Source organism: Aureococcus anophagefferens (genome assembly GCF_000186865.1).
Source record: "Aureococcus anophagefferens unplaced genomic scaffold AURANscaffold_6, whole genome shotgun sequence".
NCBI lineage: Eukaryota > Pelagophyceae > Pelagomonadales > Pelagomonadaceae > Aureococcus > Aureococcus anophagefferens.
In genome coordinates, this window is record NW_008705566.1 from 2,654,874 (window position 1) to 2,669,109 (window position 14,236).

A 14,236-nucleotide genomic window follows, 5' to 3' on the forward strand; every position below is an offset into this window, starting at 1 on the left:
CCGGCCAAACAGGCGCGCGCGACGGCGAAGCCGCCCGCGCCCAAGGCCTCGAAGGCTCCGAAGGGGGACGAGAGCCGGCGCCAGTTCGCCCGGCGGCGGCGGGCCATGCGGCTGCGGTCCGAGTCATCGCGTCGCGATGAGTCCTCGGAGATCGCGGGGAAGTTCGGCTTTCGCGTCCACCTCTTTCGCTCGTTGATCCCGAGAAAAGAGAGCGGCGACGGCTTCGAGTCCGATTGAAACCTGTCGCCGTCGTAGGAGCTGCGCGTGCGTCGGACGACCCGCCGCTCGCGCTGCCCGCTCCGCTTGTGCCCCGCCTCCCTCGCGCGCGCTCGCGCTCGAAGCGCCGCGCGTCGCGCGCGACCCCTCCCTCCCCTTCCCCCCTGACTAAGCCCCTTGCAAAAACACACACTCCCGGGAGTGCCTCAACTAGAGCTAGAAACTAGAGCAGTTACCCGTCTTCGAGCCCGAGCCAGTCGTCCCAGCCGCGGAACGCGTCGCCGTAGGCGAGCGACGGCCGCGCGGGGAGGCGGAGGTCCGCGAGGACGGGCGCGAAGCTGACGGCGTAGGCCGACCAGGCGAGCTCGCTGCGGACACCGAGCGTGCGCGCGAGCTTGCGCGCGTCTTCGTAGGGCCGGCGCACGCCGAGGAAGTCGTCCCAGCCGAGCCACTCGTCGGGGAACATGTCGTCCGGGCGGCTCGGCGAGTACTTGGGCACGCCGACCTCGCGCCAATCCGCTTCGCAGCGGTGGCCCATGAGGCGAGCCTTCTTCCGGCACTCGTCGAAGGTCAGCTGCTTCCGATAGTTCGCCGACCAGACGCCGCGTCCGTTGTACGCCTCCGGCGCGTCGCCCGAGTCGAGGCGCCGCTTCGCGAGGTCGCGGCGGAGGACGTCCGCGGCGGCGCGCGGCGGCTCGCCCAGGGCGCGCTCGGCGTCGGGCGTCACGGCCGCCGCGGCCTCGGACGCGAGCGCGGCGAAGATGGAACGCATGCTCTCCGCGACGGGCGGCGGCAGGCCTTCCAGGTGCGCGTTGACGCGCTGGGGGTCGACGGATACGTCGCAGGAAGCCGCGACGGCCGCCAGCGTCGTCGCCGCGGGGCCCGAGAGGTGGAGCGTCGCGTTCGCCGGCGGCGCCGCGGCGACGAGCCGCCGCGCGGCGACGGCCGCGACGTCGCGCGTCGAGATCATGGCGATGTTCGCGTCGGCGAGCGCGTGCGCCGCGGCGCCACTCTCCAAACCCGGTAGGCCCAGGAGCGGCGACGGCGCCGTGAGCGACTCCACGAAGACGCTGGGCCGGAGGATCGTCCACGACGCGCACGAGTCTCGGAGCGCGGCCTCGGCTTCCACGTGCGCCGCCGCGGGCCCGGCGTCGGCCTCGAAGAACGCGGCGCAGGTCGAGACCTTGACGACGTGCTCGCAGCGGCCCGTGCGCGCCGCCGCGGCGTAGAGCCGCGCCTCCTGTGCGGCCTGGTTCGGCCCGTTCGCGCAGGCCGCGTAGAGCCGGAAGGGGCCCTCGCCGTCGAGCGCGGCGTCGACCCGCGCCTCGTCGTCGAGGTCCACCTCGACGCATTTCGTCGCGACGCCGAGCAGGCGCTTCGCCGCGAGGACGTCCCGCGTCAGCGCCGCGTGCTCCACGCCCTGGCGCTTCAGCACGCGCACGAGCTCGCGCCCGACCTTGCCCGTCGCGCCGGCGACGACGACTCGGAGCGCTCGTGTTGTTGCTGCGAGCGCCAGGAGCAGCGCGAGACGCAGCATTTGATATTCAGCTGCGGTCGGCAGCAGATGTGTGATTCAGCAAGCCATAATGCGCTGCTGCAACGCGACATCAACCGAGATTCAACGAGAGCGCGCTTCGCACGATCGTTCGCGCCGTGTTCGGGAGTGCGGCAGCCCCAGGCGTCGGCAGCAACGCACAAGCACCGCAACCCAAAAAACAAGAGCAGCCAGCAACCATGCGAAGCTGTGCGCTCGTGCTGCTCGTCGTCGCCGCGGGGGCTGCCCCGACGAACGAAGACGACCTCGCAGCAACGCTGCAGGCCTACGGCCTCGACGACCTGCGGAGCAAGCTCGAGCGCCGCGGCGTGGGCAGCGAGCGCGACCTCGGCTTCCTGACGGACGCCGACATCGACGCGCTCTGGTGGGAGAGCGTGCCGCCCGTCCAGCGGCAGGCGCTCCGCGTCGCGCGGAACGACCAGGTCGCCGCGCGGCATCGCGCCAAGCACGCGCGGACCGCGAAGGAGCGCGTCGCCGCGTGGCTGCTCGCCACCGCCGAGACGGCGATCCGCGGCGCGTGCCTCGGCTCCGGCGCGTCGTTCCTCTGGGAGACCGCATCGTCCGCCGGCTTCTTCCGCCTCGAGCGCGCGGACCTGGAGGCGGCCATCAAGGCCGCGTCGCTCCGCGCGTCCGCCGTGGGCTGCGCCACCGCGCTCACGTGCCTCGGCGCGTCCATGCTCGTGCCCCACGCGCTCCGCGCGAACTGGCTCGGCCCGCTCTATTAGGGACTAGTCCGCCTCCTCGGCGTCCTCGCACGCGCTCTTGAGCCGGCGGAAGATTTCGCCCTTCTCGAGGCAGTCGTGGATGGGGACGCCGCGCGCCTTCGCCGCCGCGCGCAGCTCCTTGATGGACATGTTGACGGACAGGTCCGCGGCGTCCGGCGGCGGCGGCGGCGCGGCGGCGCGGCACACGGCCTTGTGGACCTTCCAGTGCGCGCGCTGGCAGGCGGGGCCGCAGTAGGCGACCTTGGTGCAGCGCGCGCACTTCTGGAGCGACTTCTTCTTGTCCCAGCGCGACGTCTTGCCGCAGTTCGCGCAGGCCTCGCCCGCGTCGCGGCGCGGCGCGTAGCGGTCGACGTCGAGGACGTCGTCGTCGGCGAGCGACGCGGTCGCGGCGACGAGCGCGCGGAGCCGGGCGCGGCACGCGAGGTCGTCGTTGGCGATGCGGCAGCCGAAGGCGCCGGCGCGGAAGTCGGCCTCGAAGCCCTCGGCCTGCGCGACGATCTCGCGGAACTGGCGCATCTTGAGGACCGTCCGCGTCTTCGCGTCGATGGCGAACCACCACGACACGGGCCGCCGCACGTCGTCCGGCGGGAACATGAACGCGGCCTCGAGGAAGAACTTGGCCGCGTCGGCGGGCGCGCCGTCGCGCCGCGCGCGGAAGCCGAGCGTGAAGGACGCGACCGCGAAGGGCACGAGGTAGTAGGTCGTCGCGTAGCCGGCCGTGTTCTGGGACGGGTCCGCCGCCACGATGGTGGCGCCGTCGTCGAGGACCGCGGACGTCGCCACGAAGCCCAGGGCGTCGCGCTCGAGCGTCGAGACGCAATCCGCGCGGATGATCTCGGCGTGGCGCGCCGCGCGGTCGAGGATGAACGTCTCCGGCATGCGCTTCATCTCCGCGCGCATCTCCGCGTCCTGGCGCCGGAGGTGCGCGTCCGTCGGCGACGGCGAGGCCACGCGGTCGAACCTCATGCCCGCGGTGTCGCCGCATACTCGCGCGTAGGCCTCGATGCAGCGCGCGCGGAGCGTGCGCATGAACGAGTCCTTGACGATGCTCGTCTTGAAGCCGTCGTCGACGCTGAAGGCGCGCGACGCGCGGGCCTTCTCGCAGATCTCGAGCGCGAGGTCCAGGGCCCGAGCGGCGTCGAAGAGCTGCGCGTTCTCAAACGCCGCCAAAAGAGCGAGGCTTCGCACGGCGAGGACGACCCAGTGGCGCGCGAGGTGCGCGTGGCCCTCGCGCATCTGCGCCTCGGCGACGCGCAGGAGCTCGGTCGCGCCGACGCCGGCCCAGCGATGGTAGACGCTCTTCGTCGGCACGTAGAACGTCTCCCGCGCGTAGGGCATCTTCGACAGTTTCGTCGCCCGCGCGAGCTCCGGCTGCTCCTCCCAGCCGATGAGGAAGGTCATCGCGTTGCCCACGACCTGCTGGAGGAGCACGACGTTGCTCTGAAACGCGGTATTGGCGCACTCGCCGCCGACGTCGACGATGGCGGCGTAGAGCGCGCGCGGCTCATCGATGGCCGCGTTCGACAGGTACTCGAGGACGTTGGCCTTCTCGTACCCCTCGACGAACGCCATGGGCACGCGGCCCTCGAAGCCGGCGCAGTAGGGCGCCGCCGCCGACGCCGGGTCCCGGAGGCGGCGCTGGAGGTGGAACGCGCAGCGGACGAGGTACGCGTTCGCCCACAGCGTCCGCGCGCTACTCCCGACGGGCGGCTCGGCCTCGATGGCGGGCACGCAGGCCGTCAGGATGCGCTCGATGCGCCCGGGCAGGTGGGACTTTTGAACGAAGTCCCGCGCGGCCGCGAGCTGTTCGGGCGCGCTCGTCGCCATCTGCCAGTAGAGGCGCCGCACCGCGCGCGTGCCCTCGTCGCCGAGCTGGCTCAAAAGCCGGTCCGCGGCGTCGCACGCGGCGTCGACGGCCGCCGGCGCGGGCGGCGGCGCGGCCACGAGGCGGTCGACCAAGTCGGACTTCTCGACGCAGCCGGCCCGGCTGATGCCGCGCGCGTCCAGCTCCTTCTTGAGCGCGGAGACGCCCAGGGCCGCGACGGCCGCGCGGTCGCGGCTCGCGGGCGCCCCCGCGGCGGCGCGGAGCAGGGCCGTCACGTCCGACGACGGCCGGTGCATCTCCGCGAAGGCGAGCGTCGACGTCGACTTGATGGCCCGCGGGTCGCGCTTCATGGCGAGGCTCGGGTCGCGGGCGGCGTCCGGCACGAAGAATACGAAGCGGTCGTACTTGAAGTAGGCGAGGTCGTGGCGGCACTGCGGGTCGGCGCCGGCGCCGAGGATCGCCGAAGCGACCGCCGCGTCGTCCCGGACCACGGCGCCCATCAGTGCGGTGAATTTCGCGGCGCCGATCCCGCGGTCGGGATCCGCGCCGGCCTCGAGCAGCGCCGCGTAGTGGTCGAGGCGCGGGGCCTCGTCCCGGCGGCGCGCGACGCAGAGCGCGAGGAGCGGCGTGAGCGTCGGGGCCATGTCGTCGCTCCGGCCCCGCCGCTCGACGTCGCGCGGCGCGAGGAATCCCCCGTACTTGCTCTGGAGCAGGGCCCGCGCGTGCGCCGCGCCGGGACCGCCGTAGTGCGCGTGGTTCGGATCCGCGCGCTTCGTGCGCCGCGCGGCGTTCGGATCCGCGCCCGCGGCGAGGAGCACGCGCGTGCACTCGAGGCACGGCGCCGCGATGGCGGCGCACAGGGCCGCGGCGGTCGCGAGGTCCACGAGGGGCGCGAAGTCGCCCGTGCCGTCGACGTCGCGCAGGCCCGGCGCGGCGACGAGCAGCTTCAGGATCTCGACCTGCTTGGCGACGTAGTCCTCGAGCGCCATGTCGATCTTGAAGAACACCTTGTTGTCCCCGCCCATGCCGAGGACGCGCACGCGCGGGCCCGGCGGCGCCGCGGGCAGCGAGTCGACGCCGAGCTCCGCGGCCTGGAACGTGGGCACGTTCGGAACGGAGCGGCCGACGCCCTTCGTCGCCTCGAGCGCGTAGTGAAACACATAGTTCGCCGAGAGCGCGATCGGCGGGCACTGGTTCGGCCCCGAGCCGCGGTCCGGGTCCGCGCCGGCCTTGAGCAGCGCCTCGACGACGGGCGGGTTGGCGAACTCGATGGCGGAGCCCAGGGGCGTGACGCCCGACGCGTCGCAGCTATCGCAGTCGGCGCCGAACTCGCCGAGGACGGCGACGACGTCCGCGTGGCCGTTCTGCGCGGCGCCGAGGGCCGCGGTGCAGCCGAGGTGGCTCGCGGCCGACGGGTCCGCGCCGGCCGCGAGGAGGCGCCGGGCCGCGGCCGCGTGGCCCTCGAGCGCCGCGCAGACGAGCGGCGGCAGCGGCGACGCGTCGGACGTCGCGTCGAGGGCCTCGCCGGCGGCGATGGCCGCGTCGACGGCGCGGTCGTCGCCCATCGACGCCGCCGTCACGAGAAACGGGCTGGGACCCGGGTCGACCGCCGCGGGCCGCACGCCGTCGACGAGGAGGCCCATGGCGCCGCTCTCCTCGACGACGGGCACCGCGCGCAGGTTGCCGCGCGTGACGCGGCCGCGGACGAGCTTCACCTTGTGGCAGCCGGCCGCGTGGGCGCCTTCGCAGCGCGCGCGGCAGATGGCGCCGCACCACCAGCGCACGCCGCAGCCGGCGCAGACGATGCCGTCGTCCGGGCCTTTCTGGATCGCGCCGCAGCCCGGGCAGGGAGGCACCATGCGGTCAGCGCCGGCGAAGTTCCTCGCGCCGGCCGGGAGTGGCAGGTAGTCCTCCCGCGCGAGGAAGGCCTCGAGCGCCCGCGGCGGGCCCTGCATCGCCGCCGTCAGATCCCGGACGAGCGCGTCCGAACCCGCGGCCGCGAGCGCCCGCGCGCCCTGCGTCTGCCGCTGGCTGCGCAGGCGCTCGGCGTGGTCCTTGTCCGCCTGCTCGACGCCGCCCTTGCGCGCCCGCGTCTTCTTCTTGCCCATGGTGCCGCGCGGTGTCACAGGGCCTGCCGGGCTCGCGGAGCCCCTAGGGGTCGTAGCGCGCTTCCGGGTCGCGCGGGTCGGGCTGCGCGACGAAGGCGCACGTACGCAGCGCCGCGGAGCGCGTCGGGGTCGCGCGGGTCGGGCGCCCTGAGCGTGCGCAAGCAAGGGTCGGTCTCTTGCGCTTGCGCAGGAGAGCCAGATCTGGACCTCGAGCACGCTCTGCGAAGCGATCCAGGGGCGCCTCGATCGAGCCGCCGCTCGACGGCCGGTCACCGCTCGCCTCGCACCCGCTTAGCCGCGGCCCCTACTCGAGCTCGGACTCCTCGGCGACCTTCGCCTCGGCGTCCGGCGGCGCGGGCCCGCAGAGCTTGAGGGAGATCCAGCCCTTGAGGGGCTTCTCGATCTCGATGCGCGGCCGGCCGTCGCACGTGACCTGCTTGCCCGTGTAGGCGACGCGCTCGTCCTTGGCGAGCTCGCCGACCTTGCCCGAGTCGACGCGGGGCCCGGACCGCACGCTCGCGCCCGAGTTGCCGCAGACGAGGATGACCTGGGGCTCGTTGGAGATGGCGTGGAAGCGCGGCGTCTCCTTGGGCGTGCGGTGGAGCAGGATGTTCGCCTTGGCGCCCGTCACGGGGATCACGGGCGGCTTCACGGCGGGCATGGTCGTGCCCCCCGCGTCCTGCATGGCCGCGCGGCGCCGCCGCTCGGCCTCCTTGTACTGGAGCTTCGTGATGCGGTCCACGGGGTCCTCGGACGCGACGGCCGAGTCGGCGACGGACCGCGGCGAGAACGGCTGCGGCGGCGGCGGCGGCTCGGGCGCGCGGCCGCGGCGGTGGGCGATCTTGCGCTTCTCGTTCTCGATGGTCTTGTCCATGGCGGCCTTCTCCTTGGCCTTGCGCGCCTTGTGCCGCGCCTTCATGTCCTCGTCCATGCCCTGCGTCTCGTCGTGCTCGACGATGACCGCCGCGTAGACCGGCGCCTCGGCCGCGGCCTCGAAGCTCCTCGGCTCGACGTAGCCCTCGGCGTCCGGGTCCGCCACGATGGTCGCGTCCTTCCAGCCCAGCAGGTTTGGGAAGCGCTCGACGGCCGCGAGCTGCGGGCGCAAGCACGCGTGCCACCGCATCGTGAAGAACGCCGCGCGGAAGACGCGGTCCGCGGCCGCCGCGCCCAGATCCTCGCGCGTGGACCGGAGCGACGCGGCGCAGATGCGGCAGTCCGGGCCGGCGAGGATCTCCGTCCTCGCGCGGCCGTCGTCGACGGGCGCCTCGGCTTTGGCGCCGAGCTTCTTCCGGAGCGGCTGCCGCCGCCGCGGCTGGAACGAGTCGCTGAAGACGAGCTCGCCGGCGACGCCGTAGTCGACGCGCCGCGCCCGGAGCTGCACCGTCTCGAAGGCGCGCCGCTTCGCGGCCTGGTCGTCGCGCGCCGCGAGCTTCCGCGGCCGCGGCGCCGCGGAGCAGTGGCGCCGCGGCTCGTCCGGCCCCGCGCCGAACTGGAACTTGACGACGAGGCAGCCGCGGCTGTGCGGCGCGTCGAGCAGCGGGAGGCCCTCGTTGGGCACGCGCACGGTGAGGACGAGGCGCCCCGCGACGAGGTCGCCGCGGCGGCCCCGCCGGTCCGGCGCGCGGCCGCAGACGGCCACCGCGGCGCCGCCGAGCGTCGCGATGGACGCCGTGAAGACGTCGCCGGGGGCCAGCGTGGAGCAGTCGACGACGCGCTCGGCCTCGAGGTCGACGCCGACGCGGCGCACGGCGGAGCTCGCCGGGTTCTCGACCTGGAGCGCGAGGACCTGGGCAGGAAAAGGGTGATTCAAGTTCGCTTCAATGTGAGTGTTCCGCGCGCGCGCGTTCCGGAAAAAACATCCACGCTTCGAGACCGTTCCAAGAGATGATCGCTCGTCCAAAAATCAGCCGAAACGAGTGGAAACCGGCCGAGATAGGAGCCTTTGAAGTTGGGAATTTCGCTCTCTTTTCCTGCCCTGGCGAGGACGAGGTCGCCGGGCTCCGCGTCGACGTCGCAGACGCCCGCCTCGCCGGGGTACTCCCACTTCTTCGAGGCGAGCTCGCCGCGGCGCACCTCGACGGTGCGGGTCTTGGTCTGCGTGTGGAGCTTGCCCGTGCGGCCGACGACGGTCCGCTCGAAGGACACGGTGCGCTCGCAGCCCGTGAGGACGTCCTCGAGGGAGACGACGACGGCGACGTGCTTCGTCGGCGTCCGCTTCTTCTTGCCCTTCTTCAGGAGCTCCTTGAGCTTGGGCTTCCACGTCGGCGGCGGCTTCCACGCGTTCTCCTCGTTCTCGCGGCGCCGGTTCCGCCGGTGGTCGTACTGCTTGTCGAGCTCCTCCTCGGAGATGCGCTGCCGGTCGTACTGGCGCCGCGTCGCCTGGTCGCCCAGGATCTCGAAGGCCTCCTGGATGCTCAGGAACGTCTCCTTGGCCTCCTCGGCCGCCTCCTCCGCGGACGCGCAGCCCTTGATCTGCTTGCCCGTCTGGCGCAGCTTGTCCGGGTGGTACTTGAGGCACATCTTCTTGTAGGCCTTGCGCACCTGGTCCGCCGTCGCGTTCTCGCCGATGCCCAGGTACTTGTAGTAGTTCTCGTTCGCGTCGAAGGGCCGGACCGGCGGCGCGTCGAAGTCGTCGTCGCGCGGCTGGAACTCGGGGTCCGTCCGCGCGCGCTCCGAGTCCCGCGACTGCTGCCGGTTGTGCACCGCGAGCTGGTGCTCGCGCACCTTCTGCATGAAGGGCGACCGCTGGAAGTTCTCCACCTGCTCCTTCGTGCGGAAGAGGCTCGGGCCCCGGCGATTCCGCTCGGCCAGCTCGCGATCCCGGCGCACGAGGGCATCGTTGTAGTCCACGAGCGCCATGACGGTTCCGGGCGCGCGTCTCTCTCCCGCGTCCCTCCCGCGGTCTGCGTGGCCAGAAGACGCCTCGCGTGGAGCTTCGAGTGCAACAAGGGCTGCTCTTTGGGCTGCTCAGAGATGTTGCAGTGCTCGCAAAAGACGATGAGCTCTGCCTTGCGACAGTAGGCAGAGGCAAGGACGACGGTGCGAAGGAGACCAGGTCGCGCAGCAATGCTCCGGAGACCAGGTCATGCTTTAGTTCTACTGCTGCTCTGCTCCGCGAGCGCCTTGCACGTCGAGCCGTGGCTGCGGGCGCGCGGCGTCGAGTTCGGCAAAAGCATCAGCATCGGCGCGAGCGACGGCCTCCGCGGCCTCGTGTCGACGGCGCCGATCGCCGCCGGCGACGTGCTGTGCTCGGCGCCGCTCGCGTCGGCGCTGCACGTCGAGCTCACCGACGCGGACTGGCTCTGGGACCTGTCGCGCCTCGTGCTCGCGGCGCCGGAGGGCTACGCCGAGTGGTACGCGTCGCTTCGCGACGACCTGGACACCCTGCCGCTCCTCTGGCCCATCGAGGACCTGCCCTACTGCTACGCGCCGGTCTGCGAGCGGCTGTTCCTCGTCCAGACGCAGGCGGGCTTGCGGGGCGGCGACGCGCGCGCGTGGACGGAAGCCGCGGCCTGCGTGCTGTCGCGCGCCTTCGTCGTCGACGCCGCGACGCCGCTGGCCGTCCTGTCGCCCGGCGCGGACTTGGTGAACCACGCGCCGGAGCCGCCGGGCGCGTCGCCGTTCTTCCTCGACGGCGACCGCGTCGGCGTGCGCGCGACGTCGGCGGCGCCGCCGGGCGCCGCGACGGTGAGCTACGCGGCGCGCGCGGGCAACGACCGCCTCTTCGCCAACTACGGCTTCGTGCAGCGCGACAACGCGGACGACGAGTACGTCCTCGAGGACGACCTCCGCTTGTTCCGCGGCGGCGCGTGGTCGCGCCGGTCCGCGGAGCGGCTCCGCGCGCGCTCGTCGAGCGACGCGGCGGCCCTCGAGCTCGCCAGGGGCCTGCTCCGCGACGAGGCCGACGAGGTCGAGGCGGGCCTCGAGGACGCGTGCGGCCGCGGCTCGGACAGAGCGGCGCTCGTCGCCGCGTTCCTCGCGGAGAAGCTGCGCGTCCTCGAGGAGGGCCTCGCCGCGGAGTACCTCTGGGCGCGTAACGACGACGCTTAAAACTCAGGCCAGCCGGTGGCTCAAAAGCCAGGCGTACAGGTCCGGGTTCGCGTAGGTGGGGATCGTCGACGCGTGGCCGACGGACGTCGGCCAGCCCGGCGGCGTCGGCGCCTCGGGGTAGATCGTCGCCCGGGCGTCGTCCTCGGACGCGCCGGCCTTGCGGAGCGCGTCCACGAGCTTCGCGCTGATGTACGACTGCACGATGACGTCGTTCGCGCCGTGGAAGGCCCAGACGGGCACGCCCGAGAGCGCCGCGGGCCGCGCGGAGCCCGCGGGCGCGACGGGCGCGCAGGCGGCGAAGCGCCTCGTCGTCGCCGCGTGGAGCGCGCCGCTGCCGCCCATGGAGTGGCCCGTCACGTAGAGCCGCGTCGCGTCGAGGGCCGGCACGTCGGCGCTCGCGAGGAGGAAGTCGACGAAGCGCGACACGTCGTCCGGCGCCCAGCCGAAGGACGTCTGCGGCGCGACGACGACGAACGACGAGGCGAGCGCCGGGATCGCGACGCCCCTCTCGAGCGACACGGGCGGCGTCCCCGTCGCGCCCTCGCTGATGAGCCCGCGGACGTCGGTGCCGCTCTCGCCGGCGCCGTGCAGATATAAGAGCAGCGGCCAGGGCGCGTCGCTGGTGGCCGCGGCGGGCGGCGCGTAGAGCAGCGCGGCGTAGGTGTTCGGGTCCTTGATCTCCTTCAGCGCGAGGCCGGACATGGTCGCGAGCGCGCAGAGGAGCCGGCGCATGCACACACAGCGTCGGTGCTGCGATGCTCGACGCGTCGAAGAAGCGCGGCCGAGGTAATGGGCTCGGAGAGTTGCCGCGATGCTCGACGCGTCGAAGCGCCCGGCTGGACGATGGAGGCGTCGAGCTTCTGCCACAAAGGTACCTTGGCCAAGTTTGCGAGTGCAATAAGTTTCATAGCAGCTCAGAGGTTGGTGTTCTCTCTGTCGGCCTTAATCCTTATCCGCCAACAGCTACACGATTCGAGTGTGCCTGTTCGGATTGGCGCCGTCCGACGGCACCCGCGCGGCCTGGTCCGCCCGCCGGGGCGTCGCCGCCGCGGGAGGCACGACGAACATCGTGCTCCGACGACACCGCCCGGCGGGGCAGCCTCCATGGCCAAGACGGGCAAGCAGGAGCTGGGCATCGCCGTGTCCGGCGCCTGGGCGGCGACGCTGCTGGACCGGTGGGCGAGCCTGCTCGGCGGCGAGCGGGAGAACAACGTCGCGCGCCTCGTCGTCGGCGACGTGCGCGTCACGGCCTGGGACGTGTCCAAGGTCGGGCGCACGCTGCTGCCGATGTGGGCCGCGCGCGTCGAGGTCCTGCTGAGCTGCCTCGGCGCGGGCCCGCAGGAGTGCCTCCACGGCGCCGTCGACCACCTCGAGGAGATGCTGCCGTCGACGCCCGCGGCCGTCGTCGCGCTCGCGGACGCGCGCGCCGCGCCCGCGGACGCCGCGGTCCGCCGCGAGCTCGAGCGCTTCGGCGTCGACTACTACCCGTCGCCGCCGCCGCCGGGCGTCGGCGGCGAGACGGGCGCCTTCGACGCCGGCGCCCGCGCCATGCTCGAGGGCCTGCTGAAGCGCCGCTTCGCGGCGCTGCCGGACCTGCTGCGCGTCTGCATCCCGCGCTTCGAGCTCGCGCGCGACGACGCGGGCGGCGGCGGCGGCGTCGCCGCCTTCTACGAGGTCTGCTGCGCGACGCGGGGGCCCGGCGGCGCGCCCCAACCCGACGACGACTTCCGGGGCTGGGCGACGCCGCGCCGCTCAGGGCAGGACAAGAGAGCGAAATTCCCAACTTCAAAGGCTCATATCTCGGCCGTTTTCCACTCGTTTCGGCTGATTTTTGGACGGGCGATCATCTCTCGGAACGCTCTCGGAGCGTGGATGCTTTTTACGGAACGCGCGCGCGCGGAACACTCACGTTGAAGCGACGTTGAATCACCCTTGTGCTGCCCAGGCGCCGCTACTCCGAGTTCAAGGCGCTCGCGGCCGCGCTGAAGCGGGCGGCGCGGACGCCGCCGCTGCCGGGCTCGCGGCGCTCGCTGGAGTCGGTGCTCAGCCGCGTCGGCTTCCCGGACACGCGCTACCTCGACAAGCGCCGCGCGGCGCTCGACGCGTGGCTCCGAGCCGTCGTCGCGCTCTCCGCGGGCTTCGACGACGCGGGCGCGCGCGCGGCCGTCGTCGACTTCGTCGACCCCGCCGGCCACCTCCACATGGTCCTCGCGCGCCCGACCCGCACGAACCGCCTCCGCGCCCTGGAGTCGCTGCTGTCGCCGCCGCCGCCGCCGGACCCGCCCGCGCCACCCGAGGACGCCCATCGACGGCCGCCGCCGGCGCCCGACGCCGGCCCGGACGTCGTCGACGTGAGCGCCGTCGGGAAATAATAGACCGAGACGACGGCGGGAGGGCGTTTTTTTTTTGCCGCAGGGCGTCGATAATTACTAGTAGCGTACTTGAAGGCCTTGATGCTCTCCCAACGTTTGCATGGTGCTCTCGCTAGCTCCGTCACCGTCCTCGTCATCCGGAACGGAGGTAGCAGTCGTGTACTGCGTTCGCCGGAACACACATTTAGCAACCAACCATGCGCCTCATGGCCCACGACGCGAGCCTGTTGCCCATCGTCGAGCGCGACTTGCAGACGAGCGCGCGCACGGCCGAGCGCCTCAAGAAGGCGAAGCGCTCGGACCTCCAGCTCTCGCGCTACGACTCCTCCGACGACAGCGACGAGGAGACCGGCGCGCTGACGCGGACCTGGGGCCTCGTGGCCCGCACGGCCCTCGCCTTCGCGCTCGTCTGCACCGTTTTGTTCCAGTCCGCGGCGCGCGTCGGCCGCTGGGGCGGGCCGGCGCCCGCGTACCGCCGGCGCCTGCGGCGGGACGCGCCGGCGCCGGCGCGGGAGCCCGCCGTGCGCTGGCGCGAGTCGGCGCCCGCGTTCGGCGAGACGGCGGCCGTCGTGATGCCGGAGCCCGTCGACCGCTTCGACGAGCTCGCGGCGAGCGACGAGACCGCGGCGGCGCCGCTCGACCTCGCGGAGCTCGCGCCGGCGCACCGCCTCACGGTCGCGGGCCACTCCCTCGGCGTCGCCGCGGCGCTCTTCCGCGCCGCGGCGACCGACGGCGGCGGCGTCGACGGCCGCGCGTTCGTCGACGCGACGTCCGCCCTGGGGCCGTGGCTCGACTCGCTCGGCTGCGGCATCACGAAGATGGTCAACGTCAACGTCGCCAAGCTCGAGCAGCGCTTCGGCGACGCGGCGACCGTCGACGTGGAAGTCGCCGTCGCCGACGAGGTCGCGCGCGGCGCGGGCGGCGACGACGACTCCGTCTTCGTCGCCGCCCTGTGGAACGCGCGGATCCTCAACCTCGTCGGCCGCCTCATCGACGACGTCCTCGAGGCCGACGACCTGGCCACGGACGAGCGGACCATCAGCGCCATCGCGACGCGCGCCTACCAGAAGACGCTCGCGAAGCACCACAACTGGGTCCTCCGGCCCGCCGCGAAGGCGCTCCTCAAGATGACGCCGGACCGCGCGTCGCTCCTGCGGGACCGCTTCGGCTACGAGGCCGACGAGTGGAACACGCGGGCGCGGGCCGACTTTGCCGACTTCTCCGGCGCCCTCCAGGCCTGCCTCCGGAGGCTCGCGGCCGTCTACGCGCCCTACGACGAAGAGATCTGACCCGCGCGTGTCCGATCGACGCTTAACTGTACATGTCTACTACGTAGTAGCTGTGTGCGTCGCTCCCGGGCTGCTTGAGCTGCTTGGCCTAACATA

General features: G+C 72.9%; 2 protein-coding genes across 2 annotated transcripts; one reads left to right on the forward strand and one right to left on the reverse strand.

The window, feature by feature from the left end:
• Positions 1-8,784: 8,784 nt before the first annotated feature.
• AURANDRAFT_9489 (hypothetical protein) lies at positions 8,785-9,027 on the reverse strand (the record flags this gene model as incomplete). The annotated part of the gene is made up of 1 exon (XM_009037306.1): positions 8,785-9,027. A coding segment is annotated over one exon (243 nt), but the record flags the coding sequence as incomplete, so codon positions are not given.
• A 468-nt stretch (positions 9,028-9,495) lies between these two features.
• Positions 9,496-14,140, forward strand: AURANDRAFT_63335 (hypothetical protein; the record flags this gene model as incomplete). Its single annotated transcript, XM_009037431.1, has 4 exons — positions 9,496-10,462; positions 11,579-12,296; positions 12,425-12,830; positions 13,040-14,140. 4 exons carry the CDS (start codon positions 9,496-9,498, stop codon positions 14,138-14,140), a joined length of 3,192 nt encoding a protein of 1,063 aa, XP_009035679.1.
• Between the last annotated feature and the right edge of the window lie 96 nt (positions 14,141-14,236).